Source organism: Ammodytes marinus (genome assembly GCF_949987685.1).
Source record: "Ammodytes marinus genome assembly, chromosome: 16".
Classification (NCBI taxonomy): Eukaryota; Metazoa; Chordata; class Actinopteri; order Uranoscopiformes; family Ammodytidae; genus Ammodytes; species Ammodytes marinus.
In genome coordinates, this window is record NC_137220.1 from 15,039,920 (window position 1) to 15,057,664 (window position 17,745).

The window sequence follows — 17,745 nt, forward strand, 5'->3', positions numbered from 1 at the left end:
CTATTGGCTCCAGCTTTCTGTGCGTCTCCTTTATGTCTTCTTGGGGTTGGCGACGACAGAGTTTGTTCCAACACCAAAAACGTGGGCACGAGTTGTCAAAACTACCTGCACGAGACGTTATTCTCTTGGCAAATTACATATGTTTGCCTGATCTTATCAGAATCAAATTGAGGAAGTGTTTTATAGTGGCCGCGTCAGAAAAGAAAAGCGAAAACCTACACCAAGAACAACTGGGAACTCCACTCCTCTCTTGGACCGTGCTGTCAGCATGGTATGTCAACAACACATCGTTAAATTGCTTTAGAACTTTAATATCATGACATAATGACCTCAATTACTAAAAGCCTGCTCTTATTTGCTGTTACTTTGCCTATATTACCGTTTTTCTTGTGGGTAGTTTTGGTCTTGTAGTTTGTATCCATACATTTACCGTCAGCAACCAGACTCCTTTTGTCCGTTACTTAACCCGTCATGAACTTGCTTTAAGGCTGTGGTTGTGTGTCCCCTAATGCAGCTGGTTTTCTGTATGGTTTTTTTTAACAGGAAAACCTATGCTGCTCAATATGTTTAGTGTCAGATATGTTAAAAACAACAACAGATTATATAATAGCCTACATTAAATGGCCTACATGAAGGGTAATATTATAATCATGCAGAGCCGGCCCAAGCCTTCAGGGGGCCCTAAGCGAAATATGATTAGGGGGGCCCCTCTCCAATATTAGCGCTGCTGAAACTATAGATGTTTGTTAAATATCATTCACACACCCAGTGTTTTCCGCTAGTGCCTCCACTGTGCAGCTGTGCGAAAATATTAGACAGCCTCGATTCAGACCCTCCTATGGGGGTCTGGGGGTATGCCCCCCCGCAAGATTTTTTTAACCTTTTTAAAGTGAAATGCATGAATCTGGTGCACTTTGAGAGGAAAATTAAGAGGCTAAATCTGAGAAATTTTGTGTGAACAAATAATTTGGAGACACTGGGTCAGATGAATTAGAAGCTATTGAAGAAGGACACATGGATTTTCCATAAACATATTAATATAAAATAAAATATTATGGAGGGTCCTCTGGGTTGGGTTTGGAGCTCTTTTTCTTTTACGGGACATATTTCTCTGTAATATAATGAATGCATTTAAATGCAGTGAGAGGAACAAAGCAGAAGAACTCTGTTGTCCAGCTACTGTATCTTTTTTTCCACAGACGAGGCTGAAATAGGCTATAGACTAAACACAGTGCATGGGCAACTGAGGGCAGCCCCATTTCCAATTGTTTTTAAATAAACTCAATACACACTGTGCATGGATGTGAACGTGACATGATCAGATAATTTCGGATTACCTCCCAGATGAACTGATTACATTTTTTTAGGCTATTAATTATCTAGACCAAAACATTTAATTCCTTTTTTGTATGATAACTCTCATTTGCATAATATATATATATATATATATATTTTTTTTTTTTTTTTTTTTGAGGGGGCCCCCCTGGTAGGGGGCCCTAAGCGACCGCTTAGTTCGCTTATGCCTCGGGCCGGCTCTGTAATCATGTAAACTAAACTGCATAGGCCTGTAGACTGAACAACAGCAGCACTAACCAAAATACAGCCAGACATTGACTTTGCTGACATGGATTCAATTGTATTTTTAAGTTAATTTCACAATACGTTTAGTCTCTTAATCTTTGGTAAACCAGTATAAGATTGAAAATATAATGATATAATTTGAAATAAAATATGATGGTGTACAGATCCAAACAGTAATATATGACTCTATTTAGTCACTATGTTACTAAGTTATTTTAATGACTCTCATACACATTCAGATCTTTTTTTTTTCTCAAGGAAATTGTCCATGGTATCTCGTAGGCAATAAACTACACTGAAGAGGGGAAAGTGTGTGTGTGTGTGTGTGTGTGTGTGTGTGTGTGTGTGTGTGTGTGTGTGTGTGTGTGTGTGTGTGTGTGTGTGTGTGTGTGTGTGTGTGTGTGTGTGTGTGTGTGTGTGTGTGTGTGTGTGTGTGTGTGTGTGTGTGTGTGTGTGTGTGTGTGTGTGTGTGTGTGTGTGTGTGTGTGTGTGTGTGTGTGTGTGTGTGTGTGTGTGTGTTCATGATTGATTGCAACTCAGCTATGCAATACTGTAGGTTGTGTATATGAGGGAAAGCATATTATATGTGCATAGAGTGTACCTGTTGCAGGGTGTTGGCCTTTTTTCTTTTCGTTTAATGTATATGCTCAGATAAAACCCAACAACAAAAACATGGTGAGGCAGGAAGTGTAAGTGACAAAACAAACTTGAGTGATCCATGTTACCACGAGCATGTAAGCGCTAGGGGATTATAGTAAACTGCAGCTCCCATTCTGCAACTAACAGTTGGGACAGCTGTGATATAGAATGTTAGTATGTTGATACACAATTATTATTTGTGAGATGTTCTGCACAAGGCTCATTTTAAGTACTGACTGAGTAGGGCAGAGTGATTTTTCTGAGATACTAGTGCAGTTGCAATTTGATTGGAAATAAAATGTTCTTAAGTCAAGCTTAAATTAAATATCCCCTTTGTAAATGACAACATGAAGGAAGTATGTTGTGACATGTTAGCTCACATTGCCTTACATGCCCACTTCATACGTAACATTAACAGCAAATGACCATGAAATAGTAGTTTGTTTACTAGACAAGCCAGCTAGAGTACCACTACTATCCCTAAACACAGTTTGGCCCATACACTCATCATATATAGCTTCTATTGAACCATCTTTTAAACTTCTGAAACACTCCTAACCACAGAAGTGCTGCTTTTTTCTTTGGGACTATTTGTTTAACGTTGGTTCAGGACATGTTTCCACACCAGGAATGCAGCCTTTCCCTTGGGTTTTCACTTGTGTGCATTAGTTGGCGGGTGTAGACACAGTCACTTTGGGCCAATTCTACTTGGCGAGCATTACTGTCTGGGAAGGAGGACGGCACACATTTGTAAAAATCATTTAAACACTGGATCACATGCATCGTATATCGTATAATGTATATCTTAAATTGCAACCTTTTTAGTTTTGCTATTCGCATTATTTCAATCGATCAATCGTTCAGCCTTAATACAGACCCAACATTATATAGGTTGACCAGACACTACAATTGTAGCTCTTGTTTCATTCCTGTCTTGAGTGAAAGTTGAATATGTATACAAGAAACTTATCTGATGACCCCTGATTAGTGTGATTAGTCGACCCTTTAGCAAAGATGGAGGAGTTACAGAAATGTTACTAGGCCGTGAGTTGAAAGAGGGCGCGAATACACTTATATTGAGAAAGAAATGTCTCAAGCCCCTTTTTAAACATGACGTTGATGTGTAAAATTGTGTGTATGAAAGGGGCTTTTTTCCAACTGTTTGTGGAGGCGGGGCTGTCTGCAAAGTGCATACTGACACACACATTTGTCATGCTGTTGAAGGCATGCATCAACATAAAACAAAGTGAATATGACTCTTATTCATTACCACATTATGGTTGTATATGCAAGTGAAGCTATTCTCTGCCATTCTCTCTCACTAAATAAAGGCTGATCACAGCTATGGGGTTTGATATAGGCTGTGAAGGAACCCCTTATGATGTACAAGGAACCTTTCATTATTGATCTCAGATATCTATAAGTCTCTCAACAGTAAAATACTCATATCACAACACTACAATAGTCATTTAATCTTCGCAAAACTTTGAGTTGTTAAATGTCGACTCGTTGATACTAAGTCAGAAAGGTGTTCTCAATAAAATGTGCTGGTGATTTTAGAGGTTATAATGAGGGGTGCTGTTTGTATAATCCTGCATTAAATTGTTCCTTTAAATGTAGATATATTGGTGTAATGCAGTCCAATACACAATATACTTAACAGCCGTTTTAATACATTTGAACATTTGGTGTTCGGCAGTATTTGTTGCATTAGATTACATCAAACATTTGTCCTGGGGCTCTTTTAAAAAATAAATCCTCTCATACCATGGCATTGATTGACTTGTAATCAATGTAATCAGTAATTGGCAGGTTAGACCTCAGCTGTGTGTGTGTGTGTGTGCGTGTGCGTGTGCGTGTGTGCGTGTGCGTGTGTGTGTGTGTGTGTGCGCGCGCGCGCGTGGGGAAGGGGGCTATGTGAGAAGTAGGTTTAAGGTTAAACATGCCAAGTATAAAGGGTGAGGAAAGAAAGAGAAAAAAATACTCGGGGATCAGAAAGCCAGATGTTATCAGTTCACAATATTGATATACTGTAGGTAAATCAGGTTTAGATAATCTTGGTGAAGCACAATTCAAGGGTAGTTGAGTTAGTCTGTTAAGTCCAAAATATTAAAAACATAAGATAAAAGTCTTACATTTGAGAAGGAAGAATTACTGAATGTTGTATTTTATTTGCTCAATACATCAAGTGTACAGTTATTTGATTATCAAAATTGTTGCTCTAACTTATCAATGAATCTGATAGTTGGATTGTGCTTGAAACACATCCCACTACTAGAACAAAAGCCTGTTTCGGTCATAGGTTTTGGTTTATGATAAAATGTTCTTCAAAATGTTGAAATGCATTCTCAAAGCCTTTCTCCTGCCTTGTTACCAACTATAGCCATCACATGCACCTCAGCACCACCCACACTGTAAACCAATGACACCAAAACACCTCCCACCCACTCCCACTCACGCCTAGCCACATGTCACCCAAGACTATCCCTCCTTCACCCGGAGTCCTGCCTACTGGCGACTGGCGACTGGCTACTGCCATTCCCACTTCCCCTCCTCTCTATGTGTGTGTTCATACATATTTGTGTCACTCTCTCACATTCCTCCTGGCATGTGTGTATACGCATTTGTCTGAAATCACCTGACTTATTTTGACCTATGTGTCTTCTTGACCAGCCAAAATACTTTTGCAGGTCATATACGCCTCTTGTAATTTTCCATTCTCCCCAGCTGGTACCACTAGTGACACATGCAAATCATCGAGCTAGGTCATGTCCTTAAGCCATTTTGTCTTGTGTTTTTTGTGCAATAGGTTAGTTAACTGACGGAGAATTTAGATTTTGATTATTGTCACATAACAAACCACAATACATAACATGTTCCCTAATGATGCACTCATTGACTTACATTTGTATTGCTGTTAAAGTTGCTGTCAGAATAGACTGAAAGCCTGATACTGGCTATTCTAAACACATATCTGATTAACAATCACCGTTAGCATTACCGTGTAATAAAAGCAACCTGAGGTTCCCCATTTGAAGTTGAAGCAGCAGCAGTAAGTGTGCATTAATAGTAACTTAACACAGCTCTGATACGCCTGTGGGAGATTTGAGCTAAAAATAAAACACACTGGATTAGTTGCATCCAGCATTTCCTGTGAATGCCTTGACAGTGTGAAGGCCATTTGAATCCATTGCAGGAATGGCGAACTCAACCACTAACAATGAAAACTTCTAATAAAGTGGTCATTTTGGGTTGTAATACAATGAATGGCTGGGTAATTATAGCCATAAACAAAACAAAAGAACAGGGTTTGTTTTAATAATAAGAATTTTAACTTTAAAGGTGCACTATGTAAGTTTGGGTGTGTCAGAAAAGTGTACATTTTTGAAGACATTCAATACAAATATTAATAACTTAATAAACAAACTTTCCTCAAATGAAAATTGGATCCTTAGAACACTGTTTGAAGATAGAGCTACCTTAAAAGTTACTGTTTTAGGGCCCACACATTGTAGTCTAACGTCTAAGCAGTGGCGGCTCGCCCATAGAGGGCGATAGGGCGCCGCCCTCCTTGAGCCATATCAGCAAAAAACAAAAATATAATAATGAATAATAATGATAATAATTTTTTTTGTATTAATAATCATAATTTATGATTTCAATACAGTTTTTACCTGCATCTAAGTCTGAATATCATTGTACAATCAGAGTCTGTGCTCTGTACCGTCACTCTGGGGCGATGTCGGGCTGGTTGAAAATCGCCCCCAGCGCTCTCATAGACATCAATGTAAAACTTTTTTTTTTCAAACTGCAAGCCTCGCAATGCAATCTCTATGGGTTCCGGGGGTGCTCGCCCTAACGTGTTGTCGTCATACGTACAGTAAACAATAAACCAATTACAGTGACTGATACAGTCACATGTCCAGTATGCAGCCCAGAGCGGTCATATTCAAGACCAACACAACTTTATATCAACTCAGGCTAGGCTGGCAAGCTACTTACTTGATCGGACTCGGACTAGGTCTTTCCCAGACAAAATGTAACCATCAAGCAAGTATCTACCAAGATGGATTGGGGGATCGTATAAACGCAGATTTTCACGGGGCTCGTTTGAACGGCTAACGAGGCTAGCAGGATGCTAATGCAATAACGCTCTGTCCTGCTGCCGCTGCATGATGATTATGGACTATATACTGGCTTTTTATCCATCCTGATGGCAGCACAGAGACCGCATGGATAACTTTGGGTGTCACCCCTATGCATCATCTCTCAGAAAAGGTAAAACAAACATTAAACATCAATCTGCATATACGAGCCAGCGCCGTTCAACAGCAGTTGAACGGCGATCAGCTGTTGATCGTCGTTTAGCTGACAGCTGCTTTCACCGTCCGACATAAACCCGCCTACCAAGTGCTGTAGACAGTAGTAACCCAAACCAATGTGATGATTAGCACTGTCAATGTTGCACATGCTATGCCAGCATCCATTTTTGTCTCCTAACTTTTAAAGGAAGCCTATCTGAGGAGCACACTGGTAGATGACAAGTTATCTGTGATGGCCACGGCCGGATAATTAAATCATTTTAGAGCTAAAATAATTTTATTCAAGAAATTAACTAACTTAATTTCCAAAAATACTGTACAGTGCAATGCTTGTCTAATGTTGCCAGAGTGGTTATGACAGATGAACAGGAAAAACAAACAGTTAAATGCAATATGACATTGTCATATGCTATCTGATTTAGGTTAATTTTGGGTCATATTTCCCATCATGGCAACAATTGCCCCCCCTGAGATTATTGTCAGGAGCCGCCACTGCGTCTAAGGTGCCTCAAAATAATGTTGTCTTGATTCATGATCATATAGAATTATTTAAGACCAAGAATGACATGCATAGGGAAATATGTTTTAACTAACTGCAGGCTCTGTCAATGTAAACAAATCCCCCTCTACTGAAACTGTATTGTGCACCATCAAACAAAAATAATTTGTTGCCCAGACAGTGTGCAGACAGGATCCACATACCTCTTTCCCATATAGAGCATGTTCTTTTTGTTTGTTTATATTGGAGTGCAGCATGAGTCACAGCACATGTCTCTTAAAGTTCTGTTTTCACATGAAGCGTTAGGGGTGAAAGCTAAGGTTTAGCACACACATTCTCGTTCCCTCCTCCAGACTCTCAGTGGTAAGACACTGCATATCTTGCATATTGTTATAGACTCTTATGGTCCATGACAAATGAGAAGTTGGACCTTTGGGTATCTGGAATAGCACTCAAACACATTCAGTCTTTTCTGTGTGGTGAAAACTTGAATATTGCAAACCTGAAAATAGAACCTTAACTTACACATTACATTTGTTTGCAGTTGTGGCTGGAATATTTTGTCTTTAAACATTGTAGAAATATGGTTTCTTGGCATAACATTACACGTTTAATTGGTTTAATTTGTATCTTGTATGTCCCATGTCAATAAGAAACTTGATATCAACTGATAATCAGCATGCTTCTTCTTCTTCTTTGTTTGCAATAAGACAGAAAAACAGTCACTGGACAGCCAACAGGACAGAGCCTGGCTGAGTGAGGGCGAGTCTCACACTCAGCTCACAGCTGTGCACGGCCCAGACGGAGCTGAGGAGTGTGCTGACGACCGGCCAGCATGGGACTCTAAGCTCCAGTATGTGTTGGCTCAGGTGGGGTTCAGTGTCGGCCTAGGGAATGTATGGAGGTTCCCATACCTATGCCACCAAAATGGAGGCGGTGAGTGTCTTTTTAAGGAGTGAATTATTGCCCTGCATTCCAATACCAATTCTTCTCTGCTATTTAGTATGGTAGAAAAAGATGTCCTAATTCTTGTGGTCAGAATAAGCATGCTTAAAAATACCCAGATGCCTACTACATCCGGTCGGGATTTTGTTATGTTGTGTTGAAATCACGCCCAGATGCAACACAAAGCATGATAAAAATATTGTTCAAAGTGATGCTAGCTGCAGTAAAAAAAACACATACTATGGTAAATAAAAACAACAATTTTGAAGGGATGTAAAGACTGAAATAAGTTATGCGGATGAACAAATCTATATATGCCTTGTTTTTAAATCTCCCCTCCCTCCTTCCAGGGGCCTTCATGCTGCTGTATGTTTTTCTTTTACTGATTGTGGGAGTTCCACTGTTTTTTATGGAGTTGGCAGCTGGCCAGAGCATCCGACAGGGCAGCATCGGTGTTTGGAAGCACATCTCCCCAAATTTGGCGGGGATTGGTTACTCCAGCTGCTTGGTGAGGATTTAAACATTTCGTATTTATGTACAATTCTAAATGTATTGGTGTGCGATCCAACCGTTGCTGTATTTCTCGATAAATTAAACTTTGGATCATTTGTTAGCTTGGAAAAATGAATGTCAAAATGAAGAAGCAATAACATATTTTTTTTAATGCGGTTTCTACAAGGTAGGGGAGAACGGGGTAATGTGAGACACTTTTTACATTTGCTCTCCTTTTAGCGAGCTAACATTATTTATCAGTCAAATGTACACATTTCCCATTAATTCAGGATGTTTCCTAGCAATGTACGTTATCAGAATTTATTCAGGACGAACGGCAGTGAAAATATGATTGTTTCAAAAAAAGTTGTCATGTGTCTCACTTTACCCCAGCTTTGTGGTAAATTGAGACGGACCAAAAAAATCAAGGGGGTAAACTAAACCACTTACTTTTCCACTCTAAACTACCATAACAACACATGTTGTAACAGTTACAATCCTGACAGCTAGCTTGAAAATCAAATATTCCAAAACTAATGTCGGACTATTAACAGAATCATGGGGTTTGGTCAATTTAGCAAAGAAATGTTCTAAACACTTGAAAGTAATCCTGATCAAATACAACATATAATCAATATTCAATAAGTATAATTCAAATGAAAGATATAACCAGTTAGTTTAAAAAACAGTCTTGGGGTCAGAACACAAGACCCTTAGAGCCAGCTAGTGTCTGGGGGTCAGAGCAAAGGATAATCATGACCAGCTTGAACAGCCTGGGACTCAGAACACAGGACTAGACACAGCTGTCATTTTCCATCTTTTGAGTTTTTCATTAATATTTTTCTGCATTAGTTTTATTGGGATCATTCATTTAATAAAGACATATTACTTAGAGTCCATTTAAGTTAAAGGTCACTCTTCTGTCCCCCAGTTACATACCTGCCAAACCATGCCCTTGCTGACACCCCTATTACCATTCAACCCCCACCTCTGGCCCGCATCGTCTTTTGTCCTATTCAAACTAGTCTCCTTGCTACCTCAAATATAATGGATTCATTAAAAGAGGGCACAGACACTAGCCCCTTTTACACAGAGATTGCGGCATATTGACGGAAGGAAAGAACGGCAATTTGCCGGCTCTGCTTGGTTAGGTGTTATTTACACAGAACCAAGCAACGCCGGCATGTTGGCGCATCAGTAGCCCCTTTTACACAGCGTTCCGGAATGAAAGAGGTGCTTGTAAGCAGCGTCAGGTGTGAAGTAAACATTTAGCGCTGCGCCGGTCAGCTGCTTTACAACAACAACACTGGCCGGTGAATTGAGAGCAGAAGTGCTGGGGCTTGCACGAAGAGGGCCGTATTTTACTGTCCCCGTGATGTGCCGGTTGATCTCGCTACGCGCTGAGTCCAACATCTCTGGGACAGTTAACCAAACTGACAACATCACTCCGCTCACTGCGTCACCTGTGTGTGTGTGTGTTTGTGTGTGTGTGTGTGTGTCTGTGTGTCTGTGTGTCTGTGTGTCTGTGTGACAGGTTGGCTGTGAGCGAGTCTCTTTGAGAGCAGTGTTCTGCCATTCAGACATACACATACACACAGTGTGTGACGTCACGTTACTGTAGACAGAAATAAAGTGTGGATATACGCTCAGACTTAGGATAATAATAGCGGCGGCGATCCGGTCGCAGCCTAGCTTAGCCTAGCCTAGCTTTTCCATTCACTGTACAACTTCCCTCGGGCAGAAATAGACTCATACACTCTGCAAAATGAAGCGTGGGGGTTTGTATTGAGCAGCGGACCTTATGACAAGCTAGATTATACGCTGTTCCTTTTATTTGGTGATTTTTACTGGACATCAGGCCGCCGTGGTTAATTTTTAACACACGTCCTTCAACTGCTAACATGGTCCCATGTTTAAAACGTAGGCTATGGAACGTCAAACGCCCCCCTGTTCCGCAACAACAAGCTGGCCGCATTTATACAGAGAGGCGGAACTGATTGTGTCGGCAATCTTACTACCCCCCGAGGTAGTAAGATTCCCGGAACAATCTCTCGCACCTTTCTTCCCCCGTTCCGCAACGGTCGCATTTATACAGCAGGGCGGAGGGCCAAAATTCCGGCATATTCCCGGCTTTCACTGGCTGTGTAAAAGGGGCTACTGTCTCACTTTACCCCACAGCATTTGTCTCACTTTATCCCACTACCAAAATTTTCGAAAAAACTACCTCTCTCAGCAATTCAGGCTAATCTTCAGTTTTCATCATCACATGGTTTCATATGTTGGTAGTTCATCAACATGTATGATAGAAGTTTTTCTACCTGAATCAATTTGCTTTGGCACAACAGTTGATTAAGTTGACAGCAGGAAAATTTACTTTTACATGCAAAAATACATTTTTGTGAAAAAAACATGCTTACAACATCACCATGAGGTCCTCTCTTTCATGGCCACGGGGAAATGAGAGGGGCTTGAAAACATGTATCTCACATGACCAAAAATGTGTTCCGTTGCCTAGATACAGGGGGTGTCTCACATTACCCGATGTCTCACATACCCCGTTCTCCCCTACCTTGTTTATTGCCTGAAGGTTGATGTTTTACACCAGTCTTCAAAATGATTATTCCTCATGATAATGTGGCTAAGCTGCTGGGGTTCCGAAGCTGGCTGACTTTTTTTCTTCTTTTTTATGTTTGGGTTTCAAAGATAGGGCCATCATCAGTATATTTAAAGTGAGCCCCAGAATTAATACACTGATAAGCATGAATGCCTTACTCCTACGTCTCATTAAAAAGCCATTACGCATACTACCTCTTTTATCACCGTTCTGTAAACATCTTTCTTTTTATAACTAGCCACACTGTGTGTGCGCTCAAGAAAGGACGATGATGACATTGTGCCATGCTGTAATGTGAGAGAGAGGCAGTGTGCTGTAGTGCTGGCAGTGTGTTGCGTAACTCTCCAGGCGGGACTAGGCAAACACAGAGTCGACAAAAAACGTTCTGTGCACATACAGCACACAGAAATATACAGTACTTGTAGGCTTAAGACGCCCATGCTTCTTTTAACTTTGTTCTCTCCCAAAAAGCATCATTGCTCTGTGCCAACAGCATAATAATTATTTAATAGCTTTTTGGCTTACACATACATTAAATTAGTAAGTAAACCTATTATAGGTCATTTGTGGTTTGCTGTTCTCTACTTGGAAAACAAGTTTTTTATGTTCACATACGTTTTCAATAAACAATATAGTGGCTTTATCTGAAGGAATTGATGTATAATATATAATTATATTTTTATTTATTTATATATTTTATTTTTAAGTCAATCATTGATTAACCCTTTCTACTTCTCTAGGTCTGTTTTTATGTGGCTCTTTACTACAATGTTATCATTGCGTGGAGCCTGTTCTACTTGGGTAACTCTTTTCAGTATCCTCTGCCATGGCAGCAGTGTCCACTAGATGAAACGACCAACAGCACAGGTACTGACATGACTGAGATATTTTCTGAATGAAAACATGTGAGATACCTGTCAGAGGTCTTCAGTGTTGTCTGTTCTCCATCAACAGTGAAAGAATGCACAGGTTCTTCCCCAACGTCATATTTCTGGTTTCGGAAAGCCCTGAACATCACAAATTCCATCCAAGAATCTGGAGAGTTCAACCCAATCATGACGGGCTGTTTATTGGCGGCTTGGGCAATTGTTGCCTTGGCTATGATCAAGGGTATCAAGTCATCTGCAAGGGTAGGTTAACCTCTCTCTCCTTTCTCGGCCCAGGGATCCCTATCAACAACCAATACTTCATCAAATAGACACACATTGTTGCTTGTATCATTGGAAGAAGGTTGCATTTTAGGAAATACACTGATGCTTTCTGGTGAAGGGATAGTTGAGAAGATCCACACCGCTCTCACCTGTCCGTATGACTGACAGCCAAAAAGCTCAGCAAAAAGACATAAAGGTTGAACTATTCATGAGAACGCTTGTTGTAAAAATCACTTTTTGTCAAAATCAATGCATATATCCTCACGATTAACTACCTGCATACTGTGAGTGCGCTGAAGGAAATCCAGTGTTAATACACAGCTTAGGCTCTGCAAACTAGTATGTAAACAAAGGGGGCCCACTGTAACTAGCAACATGCCTGTTTAAAGAGTCTATGATTTTCAATGGATTCATAAACACTTGCAGGTAGCTGATCATGAGGAGATATTTACTGATTTTGACAAAAAGTGATTTTAACAAGCCTTTTCCAGAATCACTGACTACACCTTTTAAAACAATAGTAAAATGCTATCCTGTCTCTATGCTAAGTTTAGAACATAGCCCCCATGAAATTATGAATTGTTTTCATGCTTCGATTATCATGGCCAGCGCAATTGAGATTCACAAATGATATCCCGATAATCATCAAAATATTCGTTAACACAGATGGACACGTCTTATTTTTAGCGAACATCCCTTTAAGGGAAAAAACAATCATACATTTTTTAACTTTTTGTGGGTGATGCATTGCTCCAGCCATGTTTCCAGGTTTCGGATTTCGGAATGAATGAAAACAACAGGAAATCAACAAAGGGCCATACATTAGTGAGCTAGACAGCTCTTTTAAGTCAACCGTGAAGATAGTCAAAATTAACATAATATTTGTAATTCACCATTATCAACATATTGTGAGTTGGATTTCCAGTAAACTTTAGTAAATTAGCTTCCCATTAAATCTAATGTAATGGACAGACATCAATAATTTGTAAACCCATTCATTTAAACATTTCTGGAATGGAAATAATCCTTCATTTATTTCCCAAATCCTAGGTGATGTACTTTTCTTCAGTCTTTCCCTATGTGGTGCTCGTTATCTTCCTCATCAGAGGGTTGATGTTGGATGGTGCAATCGACGGAATCACCTATATGTTTTATCCTAAAGTAAGTACAGATTTCATTATGTGTTTGATCACATTCATGTTCCCTGGTGTTTTTATCAAAGAAATACAAAATTCAAAATGTTGAAAATATTTAAAAAATGTTATAGCCCTCAAAACAAATTTACTTAGAGACTTTCTTTTGACGTAATCTTCAGTTGGAAATCTGGGGTAGCGTGCAGGTGTGGCGGCAGGCTGCTACTCAAGTCTTTTTTGCACTCGGACTGGGATATGGCTCGGTCATCGCATATTCCTCCTACAATCCAGTCAACAACAACTGCCACAGGGACGCGCTGATGGTCTCCGGCATCAACTTCATGACGTCTGTGTTAGCCAGTCTTGTGGTTTTCGTCATCCTGGGTTTCCGGGCCAAGAACATCGCATTGCGCTGTGTGGCTGAGTACGGATGTGTGTGTGTGTGTGTGTGTGTTTTGGTGTGTTTGCAATATACTAAACAACATATTATAGATAGACAGTAATGGTTAGTTAAGTAAAATAATAAGTTTTGCCCAAGGGGCAGAAAAAATGCTCTCTTGGTTAGAATCTCAATCCAATTCAGGCACATTTGCGGAAGCAAACACTTTCATGCACTCACTATCATAGACTGATGGAACACAACAGTATTAGAGGATCCAAGGGTGAAATTTTTTTAAATAATGTGATGTGTTCTTAATAATTAACTGTAGTACGGCTTTTGACAGCAGATTTTGCCTTTTCTCATACTTTTTCTTTTTATCCCAACTTCCTCTAGAAATCTTGGCCTTCTCATGGCATCCTCTGAATCTAACCAGCACTTGGTCCAGCAGGGTTGGCCTTGGATCGACATGACAGATCCAAGCTCTGTGTCGTTAGCTGATTACAGACAGTGGTACAGTCAACACGGCTCCAGTATGGCTCCCAACATCACCGACTGCAGTCTGGAGGAAGAGATGAATAAGGTATCCTTTAGATATAATATTTTAACTTCTTTGCATTGGGCTTTTCAAAACAAAAGTCAGAACATACTTAGAGTAGATATAATAGAGTAATTATGCACAAGTACCTCATACGACCCCATTTCTAAAATACTGAACTATCCCTTTAAATTGAATATAATGTAGTATACTGTATATCCAGTAATAGGGAGTGGACATTGGTATCAAGGCAGGGCTGTAGGACTTTGATATAGTAACAAATACCATGGGGAGTTAGGATTTAGTTAGATTTTCAAAAAACTATTTTTGAGAGGGAAACAGGTCACTACACCTTGCATCACGTGGTGCTGGAATCAGGGAGGTGATCAGTTCAATAACAATAGTAAGAAGGTACCGTGCTAAAGTTCCCAGGACCCCAGAGGAATCTGTGGGGTATAGTAAAATGTCCATATGGGACACTGCATCCAGTAGGTTCCCAGGAGAGATGAAAACAAGCTTTGATAGAAGAGTGAAAGGAGAAACTAAAGAAACAATAAAAGTCATGTTATCCAATAATGTTTATTTTGACAAAGCAAAATGCCATACTGTTAAAGAAATAAAGGTACAGGAGGAATGCATTATTGCACTTCTGCCAGATGTATAGCTTTTGATCAACCACAAATGTGGGGAGCAGTTTCTGATGTAGTTTTAAATGTTGAGCCAGCATGAAAGGAAGGTAAGGTTACTCAAGTCTGTTAAAGTAGCACATTGGTTATGAGGTCCTGGAGGCCCAGGGAAGGGAATACCCAGCCCCAAGTGTGGATAGACAAGTACCAGTATACTGCTACGTGCTACTGGTGTTATGAGCAAATGCTACTGAGTAAGAAGTGCATGAAGCCACCAAATACTTGTTTCACAGTCTTGAGTCTACATGAAAACAAACGTACTTAGTGTCTCTACCGTTACTGTCTTCCCTTTGTGTGTGCACATAGGGTATTGAAGGGACAGGCCTGGCATTCATAGCATTCACTGAGGTTATGGCCCTATTCCCTGCCAGCCCCTTCTGGTCCATACTGTTTTTCCTAATGCTGCTCAACCTGGGCCTGAGCACCATGTTCGGGACCATGCAGGGAATCCTCACACCTCTCATGGACAATTTTAGCCTTTTGGGCCGCCACCGAAGCATACTCACTGGTAAAGCACACATCATAAATTCAAACAATGATTCAATTTTTTCTTTAAATGACTCAATGGACCAATGGATTTTAACAGAGGTTGTCCAACAAATACATAATTAGCTTTTTCTGTATTGCTTCATAAACTGTCCATTTTCGTACTGTTTTTTTTACAGTGTCCAGCTGTGCTTTGGGATTCTTGATAGGACTGTTGTTCACCCAGCGCTCAGGCAACTATTTTGTGACTATGTTTGACGACTACTCTGCAACTCTACCACTAGTCATTGTAGTCATCTTTGAGACCTACAGTGTGGCGTGGGTTTATGGCACAGATCGGTAAGAAACACAATATTTTGGACAGCTTTTCACCATTAAGTCATTTTCCTCTCTGTCTGTCCTGTTTCATTGAGTTTTTTATTTTCATTTTGAAAGATATTCTAAAATATTTTTCATTATCGCAGCTTCATGGATGACATTGAAATCATGCTCCAATGGCGCCCTCCAGTGATATACAAGTATCTTTGGAAATATGTTTGTTTGCTGGCAATGGTTGGTCTTTTGGCTGCCAGTTTTCTGCGCATGGTTATCAAAAGGCCCACATACACCGCCTGGGACCAGACAACAGTAAGATACTTGTCCGTACCAGAAAAATGTAATGTCGAAAACTACCTGTTCAATATTAGAATATAATGTGACACATACACCCATATACCTCTTTGTATGCTTCTCCAGACTGAACTCAATAACTTATGTTTTATGTATGTATTAGAATGTTGTTTTACTTTTGTTAGAAGACTTAGTTTTGATTTACAACTTTGCCCAACCCCTATGAATTCTTATCTGTGTAAATGCTATCATTAGCTGCTGTCAACACCCTGATTCTATCTACAGATATCATTGAATTGTAAAGGTGCAGTGTGTAAAGGGAATTTGCTTGATCTGCTCAAAAAATCCAGTGTTAATACACAGCCTGAGCTCTCTAAAAGGGCATGTTGCTAGCTACAGTGGCCCCCCTTGTTTACAGAGCCTAGGCTGAGTGTTAACAGCAGTTTTTTCAGCGCACACTAAGTACTGGCAGGTTGCGGATCGAAAAGGAGATATATCCTGATTTTGACAAAAAAAGTGATTTTGACAGAATCGCTGACTCCACCTTTAACTCTACCAGTAATTGTGCCAGCCCCTGTTTGTTTGTTTGTTTGTTTGTTTCTCTCTCTCTCTATCTCTTTGACATGCTCTGTCTCTCCCCCACACCCTCTGCAGGGCTCTGAGATGACTCTGGAGTACCCTGGCTGGGCCCTTGCTATGATCGTCTTGCTTATAGCCTTTGCCAGCTTGCCGGTGCCCATTGGCTACATCCATTCCAAGTTGAAAAACCGTGGGGTCCCTGAGACGCTCGCTGATGAGGTAGGCAGCGGCCACGAGTTGCACCGCGAGCTGTACACCAAGTGCAGCTCCACCGATCAGCTGGACTCCAACTCCCAGCAGCAGGCGCCCTCCGAGGAGGACCAGGCTAGGCCCAGGGCCTCCTTCCTGCCCCTGGGCACCGAACACTACCAGCTCCTGTCCCAGCTAGAGGACGAAGACGAGGAACAGGATACAGTGGTGTGAGCGCGGCCGTGGGAGGGTGCCTGCTTTTTGAAAAAAAAGGACGAAATGTTTAAATGCTGAAACCTCAAAGTGAGCAAGACCCCTCAAAGGGAAGGGAGAGCAGTCATAGACAGAGTTGCCCCCAACTATTCAGCGAACTCTACATTGTTGACAAGATGTTTTAACTTTTTATTTTTTATTGAAGATACTTTACCAGTAGAACCGTTTTTTTTTAGATTGTGTTATAAAACTGCCAAAAGAAACTCCTCCATTCATTTTCAGAACAACTCATAGACTGTTCAGAAAATAGAAGCACTCACAAATATCTGAAAATGGAATAAGCTGCTATATCTAGTGAAACAAAGGAATTAAGAGAAGGTTATGGAGTAGGAAAATTGACCAGGTGTCAAACTGAATTTGTCTGTTGTTGGCTGGTGAATTGAAGAAAAGACAACATCAGACAAAAATAAGATTTATGTTATATTTTTTGTTGTTGCTAAATGTCAAGTATGGATTTGCATTGTGTGTGTGTGTGTGTGTGTGTGCGTGTGTGTGTGTGTGTCTGTCTGTCTGTCTGTCTGTCACACCAATGTTCTATCAGTTTGGATATGAACGGATATGTCAATATGTCAGCCAAAAAAACTTTATTTTACAATGTATTTGTATCATTTTACCTCATGACCACAGCAA

At 40.4% G+C, this 17,745-nt stretch overlaps 1 protein-coding gene across 1 annotated transcript; it reads left to right on the forward strand.

Moving 5' to 3' along the window:
• Positions 1-7,450: 7,450 nt before the first annotated feature.
• slc6a16a (solute carrier family 6 member 16a) lies at positions 7,451-17,256 on the forward strand (the record flags this gene model as incomplete). The annotated part of the gene is made up of 12 exons (XM_080044559.1): positions 7,451-7,477; positions 7,752-7,977; positions 8,337-8,494; positions 11,833-11,959; positions 12,047-12,222; positions 13,294-13,404; positions 13,559-13,800; positions 14,152-14,338; positions 15,286-15,487; positions 15,645-15,804; positions 15,930-16,092; positions 16,729-17,256. 12 exons carry the CDS (start codon positions 7,451-7,453, stop codon positions 17,074-17,076), a joined length of 2,127 nt encoding a protein of 708 aa, XP_079900685.1. The 3' UTR covers positions 17,077-17,256.
• Between the last annotated feature and the right edge of the window lie 489 nt (positions 17,257-17,745).